The following is a 20,141-nucleotide window of genomic DNA, read 5'->3' on the forward strand; positions in this document are numbered from 1 at the left end:
TCACATTCTACTGAATTTTTAACATTTCAGATTTTCTTTTATAATTAATATTTTCTGTGGATCTCGTGTACTTTTAAAGTTAAACCCAGTATAGCTTGTAACATTTCTTCATGGTTCATTAACTGGTGAAAAGGAAATGAAAGAGACAGAGAAGAAGCTGCTTTAACTGTTGAAACCATTTACATTTTCGACACAAGAGTCATTGCTGGAGAGAGGGATGGATTGCAAATATGATCAATTAGATGGAGATGTCATTATTGGTCATCATTTAGATTCATTGTCTAATTCTGAGTGACTTATGAGTGCATCCTCTCTCTCCTCTCCTCTCCTCTCCTCTTCTCTTCTCCTCCCTCCTCCCCTCTCCTCTCTCTCCTCCAGTGTGTGTGGTGCGGCCCACCTTGAACCTCCTCCCCCCTCCAGAGTGGAGCTGCAGCAGGACGGTGCCACACTGGTGTGTGTGGCCAGCGGGGGCTTCCCCTCAGCCTGGAGGCTGGGCTGGAGGGTGGGGAGCAGCAACAGCCCCTCAGGGGTGTCACACAGCCTGGAGGTCCTGGGGAGGGATGGCCGCTACAGCTGCAGCAGCACCCTGAGCCTCCCTGCAGACCAGTGGAGGAAGTCGGGCTCAGTGAGCTGTGAGGCCGGTCTGAATGGCCAGACGTCTGTCACTCAAACCCTGGACCCTGACCGCTGCTCAGATTAGAGAAATAACAGCACTGAATCTCTAGCCTGGGTAAACCCATCCCCCACGTGACCTAGCCTAGGTAAACCCAGCCCCCACGTGACCTGCTCTCTCAGTTCCCAGTCACATAGTGACTGAGAACAGGTCTGAGAGCAGGTCACGTGGGGGATGGGTTTACCCAGGCTACACGTGACCTGCTCTCAGACCTGTTCTCAGTCACTATGTGACTGGGAACTGAGAGAGCAGGTCACGTGGGGGCTGGGTTTACCTAGGCTACTGAATCTCTAGACAAACCTAACATACTGTGGGTCTGTTTTCACATATCTTGGCCATGATTTTAGTCACAGATTTGATCAGAAAAGCTATGCATGTGACCTAATGACCACTCTGCATTTTGTGCTGTAATTTCTTTGCTTCCACATACTGCATGTCAAATGTGCCATGCAAATTCTGTATTGCTATAATAAATAAATGTGTCATGTCATCATTGGAGATCGCTGGTGTTTTATTTTGCTTTGTGTTTGAATAAAAGTTTCAAATGAAACCTCATTGGGTTTGGTTGAACATCTGAGTTCAGATCTATTCTGAATCTATTCTGAGGGGGGGGGGGACCCTGCTCTCATGTTGATGCAAATCTGAGTTTCACTTCCCCTTTGACTGGGGATGAACACCATGCACAGCCGGTTTCTGTATGATTTTATCAATGTTGGAGTAACAGTTTTGCTTGGAAACCAGAGTGTGCGGTGCAGTGGACGAGTGATCCAGAGTCTCCTGCTGTCGGTAACAGCTGCAGCAGGGCAATTTCTATGTAATCTGATGGTAAGATACCATCATAGTCCTCAGCTCCTCCTGTGCTGGTCATACAGCTCAGAGAGACAGCCTGTCCCAGACCAATAGACTTGGCTACAGCTACAGGGGACTGAGTGACAGTTAGAGTGGCTGTTGATCCTTTGAGAAAAACATAATTTTGATACTTTGCGTGTGGCCTACTTCTTTGTTTTTGTGATCAAATTTTGTATTAACAAATTATTCAATACAACACAAAACCAGAAAAGCACAAAAGCCACACACACCTACAAAATCATATACTGTACATACACATACAAACATATCTCCAACATAGGACCCTCCACCCAGTTAACCTGGTGACCTCAGTGGTCCCCATGCACGCACGGCTTCATTAAAGCAGTCCATGCTGTAATATTGTCTACTTGACTTTGGTCTGATGAAGAGCGTCTAGCTCGAAACCTCATTGAATCCTTTGGTGCAATAAATACCGCAAAAGGAGCCCTGTAGTGTGTGAGCAGTTTTGATTCTTTTGTTTCACTGTACCAGTTCAGCTCAGCACCTGCCCCTATTCTGGGTTTGGATGTGTCTCTCTCTAATTCTACTTTACCGCCATGCGTATGGGCGTGTGGCCTACTTCTTCAAAATGTTAGAAGAACATGATTAAACGTAACAAGTTTAATCCTTCTCTCTCTAAATTCTGTAATAAATGTAAGGTCACTGAAGGTTCATATTTCCACTGTATTTTTGTTTGCCCTGTTATTAATGATTTCTGGGTCAAAGTGTGTAAAGAAGTTGATACCTATTTGGGGGAAATTGACCCTTGACCCTATCTCCTGCATTCTGGGACTACATACGGCAGCATTAAACCTTGTCTCCTCTTCATTGAAGCTGCTCAATGTGCTTCTTTATAGTGCAAGATGTGTTCTTCTTCAGTGGATTTCAGACTCAGCTCCAACAGTTTCGCAGTGGATTCGGAGTGTTATGGAACTTCTCCCTTTGGAAGCTATCAGCTTTTGGCTCAGGGATAGGCCATTCCAATTTTTTCAGATCTGGAACCCCTTTCTGGACTATATTGGAGAGGATAGGGCCCAGGCCCTTCAGAGTGGTCTCTTACGGACTAGCATGGACTGACATATCTCTCTAGGACTTAACATGTAATAAGCCTTTATCTATTTATTATTATATCTAAATACCCCTGCTATACCTATTTCTACAGTGTTAACCTTCTGCCTGCTGTAGGTGCTCTGTGTGTTTGTTTTTGTTTGGTTTCTCCCATTGTTTTGCTTTTATTATCTTTGTGGAGAATGTGTTGTGGGTGAGTTACAAAATTATCTAACCCAGAGCTAGGAATGCCAGCATGGTAAGAATAAGTCACATAACGTGTGTCTGTGTGAAAGATTTAAGACTTGGCACAAGATTTGGCATTTTAAAGGCACCTGGTGTGCACGGAAGCACAACACATATTCAAACACAGTAGGCAAACACACACCTGTGTCTGAGTGAGTGCGCCTGAGTGTGAGACATTCAAATTAGCTGCCTTTATTGGTGTGTGCATTTCTGTTACAAATCAGGGCAATGGTGCCTTCTTGTGGCAAAAGCAAAGCCAAAAAATCAACCACATCCATGAAACTCAAAGTTTGATAAAATGAGACATTGAGTCCGTTCAGGTCAACCTTTAATAATAATTTACATACTATGATTTAACATGGATTTGAGAAATCAGCAGAAGTTGTTGGCTTTTCATCATTGATGATAAAAACAAACAACCTAATATTCTCATCAATCAGATGTACATTATCACACTTGTATCGGGAATGTTATTGGGCTAGTCACAACTTACAAATCACATAATTTGTGTATTCCAGCCTGTGCCAGGCAGTATTTGCAAGTAATGTGTTTTGACCTGCTTGGAGAACCAAATGAGTGGGGTGCACTGTATCATGCATGTGTTAAAAGCATAATGATGTAATTGACTTTTAAATACTTTCCAGTGATTGTCTAAACAAGTCAGGTATTTTCCAATTTAGGAAGCCCAATCCCTCTGGTTTTCCAAGCGGAACTGAAAACAAACAAAAACAACTGATTTGTAAACACTCTGACTCAGTTCTGGCTGGAGTGTCATGCTTAGCAGAGAGGTGAGAGGAGATTTGAAGTTTGATTCATTAATTAAGTTCAGTCCATAGAGGATGAACTGGTACACAAAATTACAAAAATGGTCATTTGATATGTTAGTTACAAGTATAAAACAACGATATACATACTTTTTAAAAGCTGGTAAAAAATTACAGATTTAAAAAGGACATCACCAATTGAAGTACATGATATACAAAAGAATGCTGTCTTCTTCCAGTTGTGCATAAAACGCATTCAAACAAACAATTTCACACAGCACTTACACCGACATTAAGGCATGACATGTAGAACACAGAAAAGAAAAACAGAACATCTACAAGAAACATCATAGTGACAGAAATGTAGACTCACCACCTCTCCCCCTCTATGGCTTTCAGTTAAGCTTCAGCATTCAAGGTTAAAGGTCATTTCCAGGGGCTAAACACCGGAGTGTTGAAATATGTGTGCAAGCCTATATAGAATGTTTGGTAGCAGGACTGAAGTCTGTGTGGGGGTTGCAATCATGAATCATGACAGTAAAGCTGGACATTTTTAATCTTAAATACCATTTAGAAAATAATGAAAGTTGTGTCTCTCTCCCCCCCTGAAAAAAGAGAAAAAGTTCATCCTTGTACTGGGACTGCAGCAACAGTTACCAAACACAATAGAGACGCAAAGTGAATGTCACTTCCTGCTTCAGCACTGTACCAGAGATTTTCTTCCGCAATTTATTTTCCCATAGACATTTCGTAAAATGCTTATAGAAAAATAGTTTTACTTGGTCAAACCAAACGGTTCAGCTACTGTATATTTAGAATCAGGGGAGCACATAGAACATTTCACTCGGACCAAAACTAAAAAAACCAACATTGAAAAAATATTTTCTTTAAACCTGCATTTTTTTTAACGTTTTGGTCCGAGTGAAATGTTATGGGATCCCTCCTGTTTCTAAATATATCTGAACCATGGTTTGAACAAGTACAACTATTTTTATAAGTATTTTAGGAAATGTCTATGGGAATCTCTGGTACAGTGCTGAAGCAGGAAGTGAAGTTCCACTTTGCCTCTCTATATGGCTACATGTGTGGGGTGGAACAAGGCACATGGATAAGAAGGCACGTGGGTCACTAAATCTGGCATCAGTAGAGAAACACTGGGGATTGGGGGAAAGGCATGTGTATATTTTAATTGTTTTCAGTAACCCTTTTAAAAGACAGAGAACCATTAGCAGGTTACTAATGATGATCATACGTAGGTCGTGAAGATGCTGGTAGGTACAGCAGTTATCATACGTAGGTCGTGAAGATGCTGGTAGGTACAGCAGTTATCATACGTAGGTCGTGAAGATGCTGGTAGGTACAGCAGTTATTGGGGGGATTTAGCGGTTGCTCTTCATGGCATCCTTGGCTGCCAGGATGAGGGGGGTGAGGCTGGACAGAGGCTTGGCCTGCCTCAGGAATGGGTGCTACGGGGACAGACAAGAGTGTTCACATTGAATTTCTTAAAAGATTATAGAAAAGTTTGGGCAAAGTTTTTTTTTTTACCATAAGCCTTTAGATCAAAATGGCTTCAAGATAATAGAAAACACAGTACATTGAATCAGGTGTGTCCAAACATTTGACTGATACCGCAAACATAACAATTATTATTATTATTATTATTATTATTACATTATGATTATTATTTGTGTATATGTAGACATCTGTGTGAGAGAGATAGTGCGGTAATAGGAGTGCTTAAGCCTGCTCTACCTGCAGCAGTTCTCTGCCACCTCCTCGTTTCTCCACATCCATCTCTAGACAGCGGGACAGGAAGGATCTGAAGACCGGAGACAGTTTCTCTGGACTCTGCAGCTCAGGAGTTCCGTTTGTGGCGATTAAATACAATGCCTGAGGACAATACAGCAGTATGGTTAAAAATATATACATTAAACCAAAATATTATAATATCAATCACACTTGTAGCTACATTCCATTCATTCATTTTGCAATAGTAGCCTTTGTAGCCGTCCCCTATTGATTCTGCATCTCCCCCACATTAATAAAGCTGCAGATAATTCTCTCTAAAATGGTTTGCACTCGGAGCCTGTTCGTTTTTGTTTTCTTTCTTTGTGTGTTGTTCTGAAAAAAAAAAGTAAAATAAAATAAAATAAAATATTGGAAAAAAAAATGGCTTGTTGTTGTATATTGTACCACAAAATGTATGTTTCTGAAATATCTTAATCATTTTTATTGTTGTCTGGCCGCTGATAAGAAGGCCTAATTCTTCATAATAATATTGTGATACTTCATTGATCCATCCCTTTCGGGAAAATGTAAATTCAAGTAATATTTCCCACCACGCCACCAGTGGTAAATAAAACATCAGCTTAAATATCAACACATACATCAACTTCAAAAATCTGGTCAACTGAATTACCAACAACAGGGGAAACTGGGTTTAGTTTCCGCTGCCTTCCACCATGACCAAACATGCTGTTCAACCAAGAAGACAGACGCTTGTAGATACAAATATGCAACAGCTGCCTGGCCCGTCTCCCTCCCACATGCTCGCACTCACCCTGAGTGGGTTCTCGTTGAGATATGGAGGCTCTCCCTCGACCATCTCGATGGCCATGATGCCCAGGGACCAGATGTCCACTTTGGGTCCATAGGCCTTCCTGGTCACCACCTCAGGAGCCATCCAGTACGGAGTCCCCACCATGGTGCTGCGTTTGCTCTGCTCTGGGGTGATCTGGGCGCAGAAGCCAAAATCAGCTGAAGAAGAGAGAGAAAAAAGGGCGAGATCAATCAATTCAGAGTGATAATAACAGTTAAACTTGAAACAGAAAGTGCAACTCGTCAATCATTATTTCATAGGGATAGGACAGTACGCTTATGTCATATACAATATGATTCAATAAGCGATGCAGGGTTCACGATTCGACAGCAGAATAAAAATGTAGCTAACATTCATTCTTCAGCCCCACGAAGTCATGCTTTTGTGTTGTGAATTTTAATATGTTGTCCCATCCCTGTTAGTTCACTAATGGTGCTACCGTGCTACTATGGTTATTATTTGGTTGGATCCACAAATGTGAGTGACTTAACAACTATACATGTGTGTGTGTGTGTGTGTGTGTGTCTGTGTGTGTGTTCCCTCACTGAGCTTGACTGATCCATCCATCCCCAACAGTACGTTGTCACTCTTGATGTCTCTGTGGATGACCTGGTTGGCATGGAGAAAGTCCAGAGCCTGGAGACACTGGACAGACAGAGGGAAGCAGGTTACGCCACCAAAACAAGCTGTGCAGAGGAAGAGAAGAGGGTAAGGGTGCTTTCTCACTGGTGCCCAGGTACCGTCCCTGAGCACACTTGGTCAAGGAACTATTTTCTTTTGACCGAACTACACCTGCTAGCTGCTAGCTAGTTCCTACATGAGACTGTAAAAGAAAATAGTTCTTACATGAAAGTGCTCACAACAAAGTCTGTGCATTATCTTGAGTAACCGGGTCATGATTTCTGGAAAGAGACAATGCTGTTGAGTTTTTCAAAAGTATTTTTTTGGTGCTTCGGGCACTACAAGCCGAGTGCCATCCAGTTCCATTGTATTCAAGAGAAGGCAGACATCTCTGCGGCCGATATCTCCAAAATTCAGGCAACTATCCCAAAACGATATAGTAGATGGATAACACTGCAGGTGAGAGGAAAAATATGTATTTTGGATTTTAGGGTGAGCTGTCCCTTTAAATATACATGTAAATTAATGTTTGAAGTAAATACACATTTATTTTGCCATAATAGCACAAAATGCAAGTAGCTAATTTTACCTTGCTCTCCCTTTCCATCAATAGGAAATTATGGGGGAGATTGTGTGATACGGAAAGGAAATAATACTCTTTATCTCTGCTGAAGCCACACCTGCATGATTCTCCATGGAGACATCTACAGAGCCAGTTCCCCCTCTTCTCCCCTCTCTCCCATTCCTTCCCTCCACAGCAACACCATACCTCTCTGCAGACGGCAGCGATCTGAGCCTCGTCCATGCAGGTTTCCGTCACCACGTCAGTGAGAGAACCACCAGCCAGGTACTCCATCACCACAAAAAGCTCATCTCCTACAAGGAAACTAAAAACCAGCAGCATGTATTAACATTTACAAATCAATCGATTCGGTCGCTGCTGTGAGTGTGTGTGTGTGTGTGTACGTACGTACGTACATACGTGTGTTAAGTCAGTGTTAACGTTACCTATCTACGAAGTTGACAATGTTAGGGTTCTTCATCTCCTTCATGACCAGGATCTCGTTGATGATCAGCTCTTTCTTTGGCTGCTTCTGCAAGTTGATCTGTTTGATGGCCACCTGCAAAACACAATATCCTGTAAATACATCAAGATATTTGGGCACTTGCATCTACTGCAACTACATTTACTACCAGTGTCTCCATGCCTGTTCGCATTACATGGTTATCAACTCTTTTATAATCTATTATTGACACTGCGGACAATGGAGTCAAATTGGGGGAAGGTAGCATGGCCAAAACACAACATTCATATTTAGACATGTGGTTTGAATTGAGATCTATTAGCAGGGGACAAGTGTCCGAGCACCCCCCCCCCCCCCTGTGTTTTTTTTCTGGGTCAGTCCCACCTCAAGCATCAAGTTCAATTGAGTTTTAGTAGAGTAAATGACACCAAAATGACTTCCTTTTGGCTTGTTGATAATCATCTTATGTAGCCACTTGACCCAGTTGTGTTATGACTTCCTGTTCAAAACACCATCTGTTTTACCTGCTCACTAGTACTGTACTGTCACAGGAAGTGTCAACACAATAGGAAGTAACTGGCTGACCCCTGTGTAGAAACATAAGGTGAATAGTGAGTGCAGAGTTCCATGGTGTGGTGACCTTACCTCTTGACCTGTGGCAACATCTATGGCTGTGTACACTGTGCCAGACGCCCTGAGAGAGAATGGGAGGGAGAGGTGACGAGTGGCTTTTAATAAGGTCCCCCCCCACCCCCCCCCCCCCCGGAAGTCTGGTTTATTCCAGGCCTGCTGTGCTGCATTACAACATTTCTATATGATGCTTCAGCAAAAAACATTCTAAAATATTGCAACTAGTTTTCTAATATCCATCCCTGGACTAGTTCAAACTCAGCCAGTGCTAATTTATACACCAGCAGCCTATCGCCTGCCAGACAACCTCCATAGCAAATCCAAAGTGTTTCAATGTGAACGCTGACTCACCCCTGGCCGATCTTCTCGTAACGGGTGTATTTCTTCTTAGGATCTCCAATACTGACAATAGTTCCTAAGAAACATCAAAGAACAATACAGTGAACACACTGCTGGAGCTGAAAATAATGTGTCTGTGTCTGTGATGACTCATACACAGACACAGACACAGACACAGACTCATCTATTTTGATGAGTCATTCACAGCGTCTGTGTGTTACATACGGAGTTTCTCCATGATCTCCTCATCGGTCAGCTTGCCGCCTCCTCCTCCCTTCTTCCTCTGTTTATCGGCCGCCTTGGAGGCTGCGTCTCCGTCCGGAGCTGGGAGGGGATCGATCACTGACCTCGTGTACACCTGACAACACACACAGTGTTGAAGGAAAAATCCATTCTAGCTGTTGTTCAGTTTCGTCTCCACGAAGTGACATCAGCACAGGTACATTTTCCCCTCCCTTAAAATAAATCTTTGGTTTTAGATTTTCTGTGTATATATTGTAAAAAAAAGAATACTAATAATAACGCACGTGGTTCTCGAATACCCAATTCTCATATCGAAAACAAAAAAAAACACAATCTATTCTTTGTGTGTTGTCTATGTTTTGTGTTGTCTATTCTTTGTGTTTCACTCCATTATACAGCGTGAACTGAATGTTTATGAACCTGATAGAAGCTAAATTTGGCATAGTATAATAGTGTATAAATAGTGACTCACTGATTTTGTGTGCTCTGGCCGCGCCACAATCGGGGGTGGAGCTTCGTCATCATCGTCATCGTCGCCGTCCTTGCCACCTGACGGGGATGTCTCGGTACCCTTCTTACCTGGCTGTAACAATGAACATACACAGAGATATAACTCGCTGCCAGTGGCAGAAAGTGCACACTAAGCATCTTCATGTTTAAGCGAATGAACCATGAAGTTCGTCCACACGGCCGACGAGGGTTAACTACTCACCGACTGTGAATCTTTATCTGAAAGAGAGAAAATAAGAGCGGAGAAAATATAAGACGAGAGATGGGAGACTGAACAGGTGCAAAAGATCCTTGAATACGATAGAAAGATGGTGATGATAGAAGACGAAGACAAACTGACCCGAGACAGAAAAACTGAGGTATTTCTGTTTTCCGCTGGCTGAGTCGTAGAACTTGAGAATGTCGAGGACGGCCTGAGGATTCTGTTTCTGTTCTGATTTGCTGATGTTGGAGGTTTGAAGGAGGCGGGCCCACTGCTCTGGCATACCCTAGAGACACAGACAGACAGACAGACAGACAGACACAGACACAGACACAGACACAGACACAGACACAGACACACACACACACACACACACACACACACAAACACACACCAGAATAAGACAATATAAAACAATAAAACACATGGATCCTGAGGAGTGCGGGTGCCAGGTTTCTGCACTCGGATGGCTAGCGGCTCTCGGAGTCCAATTTCCAGACATTTTTGAAAACCAAAAAATCCCTCACTTACCTGGTTTTTCAACTGTCAACTCTCCCACTCCATACAAATATCTCAAATATCGGTTTGCTCACTTTACAGGACTGAGACCTTTTGCGAATCTTACAATTGTTGTTGCAAATAAAGATTCCCAGGAATTTCCCCAGGTCTTCAGGGGGGAAATTGAGGGATCAACTTTTCTCGCATATTGACTCAGGCTGCAGTTCACACATCACCCCCCGACTCGAATTACAGAAAGATACACGCACGCACGCACGCACGCACGCACGCACGCACGCACGCACGCACACACACACACACACACACACACACACACACACACACACACACACACACACACACACACACACACACACACACACACACACACACACACACACACACAGGTTCTGTAAAGGGCACCAAACTCAAAATGTCAATGCTTACACTAACCACTTGTAAACACCAAGGTAAACGGCTTAGATGTGCTATCATCTTAATTGGCAATAGTCACATTATTGATCACGTTTTCCTCATGACATTTTCTTCTGATTTTTCTCCCATTTTTTCCACATGTATAAAATAGCCAGTATGAAGGTCACACACTTACAGTGAACTCTCCAGTGACAGCATCAAAGCCCACATGGATAGTGTGTTCGAAGTCTGAGGGGTGGGAGATCTCAGGCCTGTCCTTGTCACGCTCCTTCTTCCTGCCTCCTGGAGGTAAAGTTCAGAGAGTTGGTCACCCCAATACCACTCTTGTCACCTGTGTGTGTGTGTGTGTGTGTGTGTGTGTGTGTGTGTGTGTGTGTGTGTGTGTGTGTGTGTGTGTGTATGTGTCTCTCTCTCTCTCTCACCCTTCTCAGAGGCAAACATGGAGATAATCTTGTTTCTGGACTTCCTCTCCTCGGGCACAGAGGGCAGCGGCCGAGAGCTGTGATTGGCCGACTGGGGGTCCTTGGCTCCTCCTCCTTGGCTGCTCATCCTGACAGGGGGGGCGGGGGGCTTGTCCTCACACACTCCGCTGTCACACATCTACACACACGTACACCTGCAGAGTAGGAGAACAGACACACATAATGGGTATATAGTATATATGGAATATGTTTGCTTGTTTACATAATTAACAATTTTGTTCAGATATTACAGTTTTTAATATTTAATTTAGTTATTCCTCTCGGCAAATCGTTACACGTCGACCCCAACATACCAACAAAGAACCATCTGCTGCCCCCCCCCCCACCCCAATATGTTATCTTCAGTTTTTGTAGAACACAAACAACAACTAGCTCAGACACAGGAAAAGAAAGAAAAGAAGTAAAAGGCATACATACATACATACATACATACATACATACATAGGCAGATATGCATAATATACACAACCATCTGCTGCTCTTAAAAAAATAGATCCCATACACTTACAAAGACAGTATTACAAACCAAATTAGTCCATAGCCGGCATCCCAAAGAGTAAAGTCACAGCACAGTGAGTCTGTGGGTCACTGCTGAGTGTATGAGGGAAGGGAACAGAGTGCAAACAGGAAGCAACGCTGAAAGGGCAATGTGACGTGTCGGGTCTCGTCCCCCGCTTTACAAATGAATGAGGAAGGAAAAGAGAGCGGCAGAGAGAGAGAAAGAGGAGTGTCAGTGATTGAGCGAGGAAATGAGAATGATATGACCGTAGAGAGAGAGAGAGAGAGAGAGAGAGAGAGAGAGAGAGAGAGAGAGAGAGAGAGAGAGAGAGAGAAGAGGAAGCAAAACAGAGAAAAAAATGAAGAAATTATGATGGAGAATGTGCCTAATTATATATTGTTGGCATGTTTACTGAGTAAGCATAAGCTGAGTGAGCGGTACCCGTTATCCTAATAAGGTGAAAACTGAGCTTGTCACCAACACTTTTGAACCTGTCTCAAATACATACACACACATACGCCCACACATACGCCCACACCACACACACACACACACACACACACACACACACACACACACACACACACACACACACACAAGCCTCGACCACAAAAATACCTCTTCCCGTCTCACAGAGAAAGCGGTTTCAGCGCAGACCGAGAAGATGCAGTGCCCTACATTCTTGGTGAAGTCACAGACAGGAAACAGGAAGCAAACAAAGGTTTCCTCACTTCCTGCGTGTGACCCCGCCGACACAGTGCGGATTAACCCGGATCACAAATGTGGCTCACTGTCAAAGTCAGGTGGGCCTACACAGGGAAGATTCTTGCACTGCTGAAATGTCGTTCCCCCTAAAGTACTGTCAGCCAAACACTGATGTAAGGTCACCACTCTTTTGATGCCAAATAAAACTGCAAACAGATGATGAAAACAAACATACAGGCCTGCTGATTCTGTCTTATGTAACAAGCCAGTCCTGAAACAAAGTCCGCTTTCAACCACGCTGCCACTGCATGTCTTAAGGCTGTTACGCTGTAAGTAACCACGCTGCCACTGCATGTCTTAAGGCTGTTACGCTGTAAGTAACCACGCTGCCACTGCATGTCTTAGGCTGTTACGCTCTAAGTAACCACGCTGCCACTGCATGTCTTAAGGCTGTTACGCTGTAAGTAACCACGCTGCCACTGCATGTCTTAAGGCTGTTACGCTGTAAGTAACCACGCTGCCACTGCATGTCTTAGGCTGTTACGCTCTAAGTAACCACGCTGCCACTGCATGTCTTAAGGCTGTTACGCTGTAAGTAACCACGCTGCCACTGCATGTCTTTAGGCTGTTACGCTGTAAGTAACCACACTGCCACTGCATGTCTTAGGCTGTTACGCTGTAAGTAACCACGCTGCCACTGCACGTCTTAGGCTGTTACGCTGTAAGTAACCACGCTGCCACTGCATGTCTTAAGGCTGTTACGCTGTAAGTAACCACGCTGCCACTGCATGTCTTAAGGCTGTTACGCTGTAAGTAACCACGCTGCCACTGCATGTCTTAAGGCTGTTACGCTGTAAGTAACCACGCTGCCACTGCATGTCTTAAGGCTGTTACGCTGTAAGTAACCACGCTGCCACTGCATGTCTTAAGGCTGTTACGCTGTAAGTAACCACGCTGCCACTGCATGTCTTAGGCTGTTACGCTCTAAGTAACCACGCTGCCACTGCATGTCTTAAGGCTGTTACGCTGTAAGTAACCATGCTGCCACTGCATGTCTTAAGGCTGTTACGCTGTAAGTAACCACGCTGCCACTGCATGTCTTAAGGCTGTTACGCTGTAAGTAACCACACTGCCACTGCATGTCTTAGGCTGTTACGCTCTAAGTAACCACGCTGCCACTGCATGTCTTAGGCTGTTACGCTGTAAGTGACCACGCTGCCACTGCATGTCTTAAGGCTGTTACGCTGTAAGTAACCACGATGCCACTGCATGTCTTAAGGCTGTTACGCTGTAAGTAACCACGCTCCACTGCATGTCTTAAGGCTGTTACGCTGTAAGTAACCACGCTGCCACTGCACGTCTTAGGCTGTTACGCTGTAAGTAACCACGCTGCCACTGCATGTCTTAAGGCTGTTACGCTGTAAGTAACCATGCTGCCACTGCATGTCTTAAGCTGTTACGCTGTAAGTAACCACACTGCCACTGCATGTCTTAGGCTGTTACGCTGTAAGTAACCACGCTGCCACTGCATGTCTTGGCTGTTACGCTGTAAGTAACCATGCTGCCACTGCATGTCTTAGGCTGTTACGCTGTAAGTAACCACACTGGCACTGCATGTCTTTAGGCTGTTACGCTGTAAGTAACCACGCTGCCACTGCATGTCTTAAGGCTGTTACGCTGTACGTAACCATGCTGCCAATGCATGTCTTAAGGCTGTTACGCTGTAAGTAACCACACTGGCACTGCATGTCTTAAGGCTGTTATGCTGCAAGTAACCATGCTGCCACTGCATGTCTTTAGGCTGTTACGCTGTAAGTAACCATGCTGCCACTGCATGTCTTAAGGCTGTTACGCTGTAAGTAACCATGCTGCCACTGCATGTCTTAAGGCTGTTACGCTGTAAGTAACCATGCTGCCACTGCATGTCTTAAGCTGTTACGCTGTAAGTAACCACGCTGCCACTGCATGTCTTAAGGCTGTTACGCTGTACGTAACCATGCTGCCAATGCATGTCTTAAGGCTGTTACGCTGTAAGTAACCATGCTGCCACTGCATGTCTTGGCTGTTACGCTGTAAGTAACCATGCTGCCACTGCATGTCTTAAGCTGTTACGCTGTAAGTAACCACGCTGCCACTGCATGTCTTAAGGCTGTTACGCTGTACGTAACCATGCTGCCAATGCATGTCTTAAGGCTGTTACGCTGTAAGTAACCACACTGGCACTGCATGTCTTAAGGCTGTTACGCTGCAAGTAACCATGCTGCCACTGCATGTCTTTAGGCTGTTACGCTGTAAGTAACCACACTGCCACTGCATGTCTTAGGCTGTTACGCTGTAAGTAACCACGCTGCCACTGCATGTCTTAGGCTGTTACGCTGTAAGTAACCACACTGCCACTGCATGTCTTAAGGCTGTTACGCTGTAAGTAACCACGCTGCCACTGCATGTCTTAAGGCTGTTACGCTGTAAGTAACCATGCTGCCACTGCATGTCTTGGCTGTTACGCTGTAAGTAACCATGCTGCCACTGCATGTCTTAAGGCTGTTACGCTGTAAGTAACCACGCTGCCACTGCATGTCTTGGCTGTTACGCTGTAAGTAACCATGCTGCCACTGCATGTCTTAGGCTGTTACGCTGCTGTGTCAATTACCGACTCTATTGTTCCATAACTATGAATCAGAAGGATCGCTGTTTAAAGGGCTTCAAGCTGCACAGACGATGCTGTGTGTGTGTGTGTGTGTGTGTGTGTGTGTGTGTGTGTGTGTGTGTGTGTGTGTGTGTGTGGTCACTGGTGGAACGGTCTCTGAAAGACACAGCAGCACAGCAACCAGCCATAATCACTCACTCCACTCATCCAATACTCTCCGACTTCTCTTTGGCCCTCAGTTGTCTCCGTTTTATAACCCCCCCCCCCCACACACACACACACACACACACACACACACAGCTCCTTACCCTTTTGTTGCCTCTTCTGTCCCTTACAGAAGACCAGGTAGACAATGAAAACCTTTGTTGTATGTATTCCAAGGGTGTGTGTGTGCGTGTGTGTGTGTGTGTGTGTCTTCTCCACAGTAGCTCAGTCTCACTATTTCCTTATCCCTCCCTCCCCCCCTCTCTCTTTTACCCTTTTTCAGGGCAGGTCTTAGCAGGCTGGCTCATTCCTCTCAGTGGTCTTGGACGGGACAAGTGTATTCTTGTCCGAACAGAGTAAAATTAGATGCAGCCAAGCCTTAATGTGCATTTTCAAACTTGGTTCTGTGTGTGTGTGTGTGTGTGTGTGTGTGTGTGTGTGTGTGTGTGTGTGTGTGTGTGTGTGTGTGTGTGTGTTGGACTGAGTACAGGGTGCTGGCTGGCCAGGCTGAGACATGTTGTTGTCTCCAAGGAGGAATTCCATAACTGCAGGGCTGCTGGGGATGGGTGTGTTGCCCTGCCCATCACACACTCACACAGCCGCGCACACACACACACACACACACACACACACACACACACACACACACACGGCCCCTCCTCACGCAGACCCCGCCTCAAGCACATTCCCCTGGCCCTAAAACACACATTCCCCCTGCCAACAGAGGCTCCATTGTGAACATTTGCAGATCTTTTATGTAGCTTGGAGCGAAGCTTTCTGAGCTCTGCAGCTAAACCTCCAGGCCAGCAAGCAGGTGTGCACTCCAGCTGCAGCCTACATCACTGCTGCAGCCTACTAAAGTGTTGCATGCACTGTGCTTGTCTGCTTTCAGTAAAGCGGTACTAGTCCAAAAAATCCACTAACCCAGAGCCGCTCTCTAGTTCCCATTTCAAATGCAGTTTTGCCCTTCTGCTTCACAGTCCTGTCTCTCACATTTAGCAAGTTCAAATTGTAGTTTATTGTCATCCGGCTATGTGCGGAACACACCACGACATCCGCCGGGAACCAAAGTGCAGCTGTGCTCCCGCTCAATCCTCGCGTTCTGTTCAGAAAACATGGGTGACACGAGTAGCTAGCTACCCACAAAGCTAAAACAAACAAACAAACAAACTAAAACCAAATAATGGCATCACCGCCTGGCGCCTAACACACCGGTCAAAACGGTAAAGGGGGAACGAAAACACTGTGGCACACAAAGCGGAAGATCCACCGGAAGACGGGGCGGGTACAGATATCTGTAGTAATGCGTACCTCTGAGAGAGCCTGGTGACGCCAGGTTACCAGATCTCTGTGGAAGGCAGAATGAGACAGCGTTTATTTGGGATCATGGTGCAAAGAAATAACACTATATGCAAGACAAATGGTAACATTTATGCAACAGAGTTCCTCAGCCCGCATATGAGATGCATGTCCAAAGTTAAAGTGCAAGTTAAGTGCAAGTTAAAATAGTTAAAAAACAATAGTAGAGAATTAAAATTGTAAAACAGTATAAAAGAAAGAATAAGTCTTCATCACAGAGATTTAAAAAAATCTCTCCAGTTCAGCTGTTACTAATCGTGGCATTTTACACCCCGTTACTTCCCAGCTGCTCAACTCAACACAGTCTCAGTTCATCAAAGCTCTGCCTCCTGATTCTGCTTCATCCCACTGAGCTCTCTGATTTCTGTTCCTCATTCACCCCCCCTCTCTCTCCCTCTCTCTGCATCACTGTACTTTCTATCACTGTACCCCCCCCCCCCCCCCCCCCGTGTCTGGCGCGTGATTTCTATTCGCACATAGGATAAGCAATAACCACGCCCTGTGGCGCCGGGATTGGCCAGGAGCAACACTGGAGGGCACGCAGCCCAGCGATTTCATGAACCAACTGAATAGCTCTTGAGAACGGACAGCGATTTCGAGTGCGGACATTGAGAGCGGACATTGAAATGAATTATGGTCACCTACCTTCCTTAGCATAGTAATAATAATAATAAGCATAATAATTGTAATCTACACAATGTACACAATCTACAAAAACATGCAATAATATAAACGGTCTTGTGTTCACGTTCATAGCTCATATAATAGAATGTATCATATCGTTAATTTCAAGCTCAATTCTTACCCAGAGAAAAGGTACAGCACTGAAAATGTAACAAGCAATAGTTTTTTTAAACATCTTTATTTTAAAAGATGAAAAACCCCAGGTGCTTTAGTCCCAAGCTTCAATGCTCCTGGCCAATCCCGGCGCCACAGGGCGTGGTTATTGCTTATCCTATGTGCGAATAGAAATCACGCGTGTCTGGCAGCCTCCAGGGGAAGCCCACTTCCTCATCCTGGAACTCCCACAAGCCGGGTCACACAGCCCGGGCCGGCCAACCAGAGGAGAGCAAAGTGCAAACGCATAGCTGCCGAGCTGTTTACAGGAAGTGAACAGCAGGCTTTTGTGTTTGGCTTCTATAAAAGGAGATTCTGCGCAGGACTTCCTGGAAGGAGTGATGTAGCACATGCGCGCGCGCACACACACACACACACACACACACACACACACACACACACACACACACACTCCACCTCCTTTCATTCATTGACACAGAAACAGATTCAAACACACACACACACACACACACACACACACACACACACACACACACACACACACACACACACACACAGCATAGTACCTTCTGCTACAGTAACTTCACTGATTATGAGCCTGGCTGGCAGCACACAAAAGCAGCAAACACTCAACACCTTATCCTGTTATTCAAACAGCTGCCTCACCACCCTGTGTCAACATTTTGATGAATGAAATGACCAACCTGGTAACCTCTCACCTCAGGCCACTCAAACTCAATGGCATGACTCGAACCAGGTGGGAGAGCTAAGAGCCGGCCTAACAGACAGAGTAGTGTATAGTCTCTGGCTGGATTCTACCCTGCTCCTCTCACCACACATAGGTGAGAGGAGTTAAGTGGCAATCAGTAGGGAAATTGTTACCATGCTTTGTAATATTTCCAAGGAAACAGTTCAGATTGGTAATCTTGCCAGTCTGAGATAACCTGGTGCTGCCAAATAGTTGTATGATCGTGATCATACACATTGCACTTGCAACTTTGTGATTGTCTTTAGTTATCTTCCTACTTCTTATCTCTGTATATTGATGTGACCGCTACGCTGCATACAGACACTAAGACAAATTCCTCGTATGTCACTTGCATACTGTGGCAATAAAAGTGATTCTGATTCTAATCTCATGATGTTGCACAAATCCAGCTGCCTTGCAAAGTTAGTCTAAAGGGGACCCATCAAACTGCAATACGTCCTCTCTGAAACTCATAGTGAGGTTTCACATTTTCAGCCATTCAGGTGATAGTTGGTAGAGGTACTCAAGTGACCAATTAAAATGACTGAAATAATGCAGATGAGTCCGATTTTAGGTACTGTCTGATACATTTCTGAGAATGTCTAAAACACTTGAAACTCTACTTCTAATTGAGTGTTTTTATTAAGCCAATTCATTCCTTTTACTTGAGCAATATGTGTTTTTTGTCCGAAGAGTAGTGATGACTGACAACAATGATATAAGTCATTTACAGTTTATACCAGTCTGAGCTTTACCTCCCTTTCACACTGCAGATTGATTAAAAAGTGATGTTAGAGTAAAACAAATAGGGATTGTTCCCAAACCCTGGACTTGCAAGTCCACAGTGAAAACAAAAACAAGTAACGTTAGGCCTATGTTGTATGTATGTATGTATGTATGTATGTATGTATGTATGTATGTATGTATGTAGCCTATTTATTTATGTGTGCCCTATGACCCAGACCAGAGTTTAGTGGTGTAATCACAGACCGGTTGAGGAGGACGGTCATTATAATATTATAACGTTAGTAGCCCCCTAGCCTGTCATTATTTCGAAAACACGCCTCCCTTCTAGACCACAAGTCCCACTAACAGTAGCCTACTGTACTTTGTCTTGATCTGGAGAATGGAAACCCGTCTCCTCGCCAAGAATAGCATGAAAGAAGATAGAAGACAGACAGTCTGAATGCAAGACAAGTATATTCGTACGATTGCCAAATCAGCAGTCTGTAGTACGTAGGAAAAACCCTAGGTGACACTTGACACTATCTGCCTTCTATGAATGAACAAACCCAAACTTACTGTTTAGACGCCAAAAACAACTCCGGCTGCCAAACTCCGCCCCGTTTCTGTAGTTTCTCACGCTGTTGGACCCTGATTTGGTGGCTGAGATTTCACAAATGTCATGGGAGGTGTGGAAAAAATTGTATCTTTTACCATTCCGTTTGGTGGTCTCTCTCTGCTCTCTGGCTCCTGTCGGTCCTGCTGGGCTGGCCGGGGCGGGGAGGAGAGGAACCGTCGCTGGTAATGCGGAAACGGAACGTCGTAAACCAAACGCAGAATCTACGCAGAATCGGAACCTCGCGGCTTCCGTTACGCTCATTGGTCAGATCGCAGAGGGCGCGTAAACTTGGCTAGCAAAACAGAGCTGCTGGCTAGTCCCAGGAGGATGAGCTAGTCGGGTTGAGCTGCGCCAAGGCTGCGAAATTTAGCAGGTACCACACCGGAAGTCAGGTAAGTGGACCTTCAAAATAAAAGCGTACTTGCGTCACCCCTGGAAATCACTTTTAAAAGCATGATTTATTTAAAAGAAATGTTCTGAAAATGAAAAAATATATAAGTATAAATTGATGTTAATAAATACAAAGATAAACCAATGAAATCAGTTTTTCCAGCAAACACGCACACATGTACACACACACACACACACACACACACACACACACACACACACACACACACACACACACACGGCAAGTGGGCAATCTCTGTCTGTTCTGTTTCAGTTTTTGTCCCAC

At 44.6% G+C, this 20,141-nt stretch overlaps 2 protein-coding genes across 8 annotated transcripts in view; one reads left to right on the plus strand and one right to left on the minus strand.

Annotated features, from left to right (window-relative positions):
• Nucleotides 1-3,126: 3,126 nt before the first annotated feature.
• LOC310773851 (serine/threonine-protein kinase PAK 2-like) lies at nucleotides 3,127-19,696 on the minus strand. Of its 6 annotated transcripts, XM_083633833.1 has the most exons (16): nucleotides 19,426-19,503; nucleotides 16,530-16,566; nucleotides 11,104-11,297; nucleotides 10,857-10,963; nucleotides 9,887-10,034; nucleotides 9,749-9,765; nucleotides 9,509-9,619; nucleotides 9,019-9,151; nucleotides 8,806-8,869; nucleotides 8,470-8,518; nucleotides 7,808-7,920; nucleotides 7,569-7,686; nucleotides 6,724-6,823; nucleotides 6,140-6,336; nucleotides 5,332-5,469; nucleotides 3,127-5,045 (listed from the first exon to the last, which is right to left on the minus strand). In XM_083633833.1, the coding sequence occupies exons 3-16, from the start codon at nucleotides 11,279-11,281 to the stop codon at nucleotides 4,959-4,961; spliced, it is 1,560 nt and encodes a 519-aa protein (XP_083489959.1). In that variant the 5' UTR covers nucleotides 11,282-11,297; nucleotides 16,530-16,566; nucleotides 19,426-19,503; the 3' UTR covers nucleotides 3,127-4,958. The 6 variants fall into 6 exon arrangements, with proteins under 6 accessions (XP_083489959.1, XP_083489956.1, XP_083489958.1 ...); XM_083633830.1 differs by lacking the exons at nucleotides 16,530-16,566; nucleotides 19,426-19,503 and adding an exon at nucleotides 19,561-19,696; XM_083633832.1 differs by lacking the exon at nucleotides 16,530-16,566 and having other exon boundaries at nucleotides 19,426-19,550.
• Nucleotides 19,697-19,742: 46 nt separating this feature from the next.
• hltf (helicase-like transcription factor) overlaps nucleotides 19,743-20,141 on the plus strand; it is a 28,094-nt gene continuing 27,695 nt past the window's right edge. For both annotated transcript variants that reach the window (XM_083633826.1, XM_083633827.1), the window contains exon 1: nucleotides 19,743-19,857. The gene's annotated coding sequence lies outside the window, so the exon portion shown is untranslated. The remainder of the gene's footprint in view (nucleotides 19,858-20,141) is intronic.

This window comes from Poromitra crassiceps (assembly GCF_964638095.1).
Source record: "Poromitra crassiceps genome assembly, chromosome: 3".
Taxonomy (NCBI): domain Eukaryota; kingdom Metazoa; phylum Chordata; class Actinopteri; order Beryciformes; family Melamphaidae; genus Poromitra; species Poromitra crassiceps.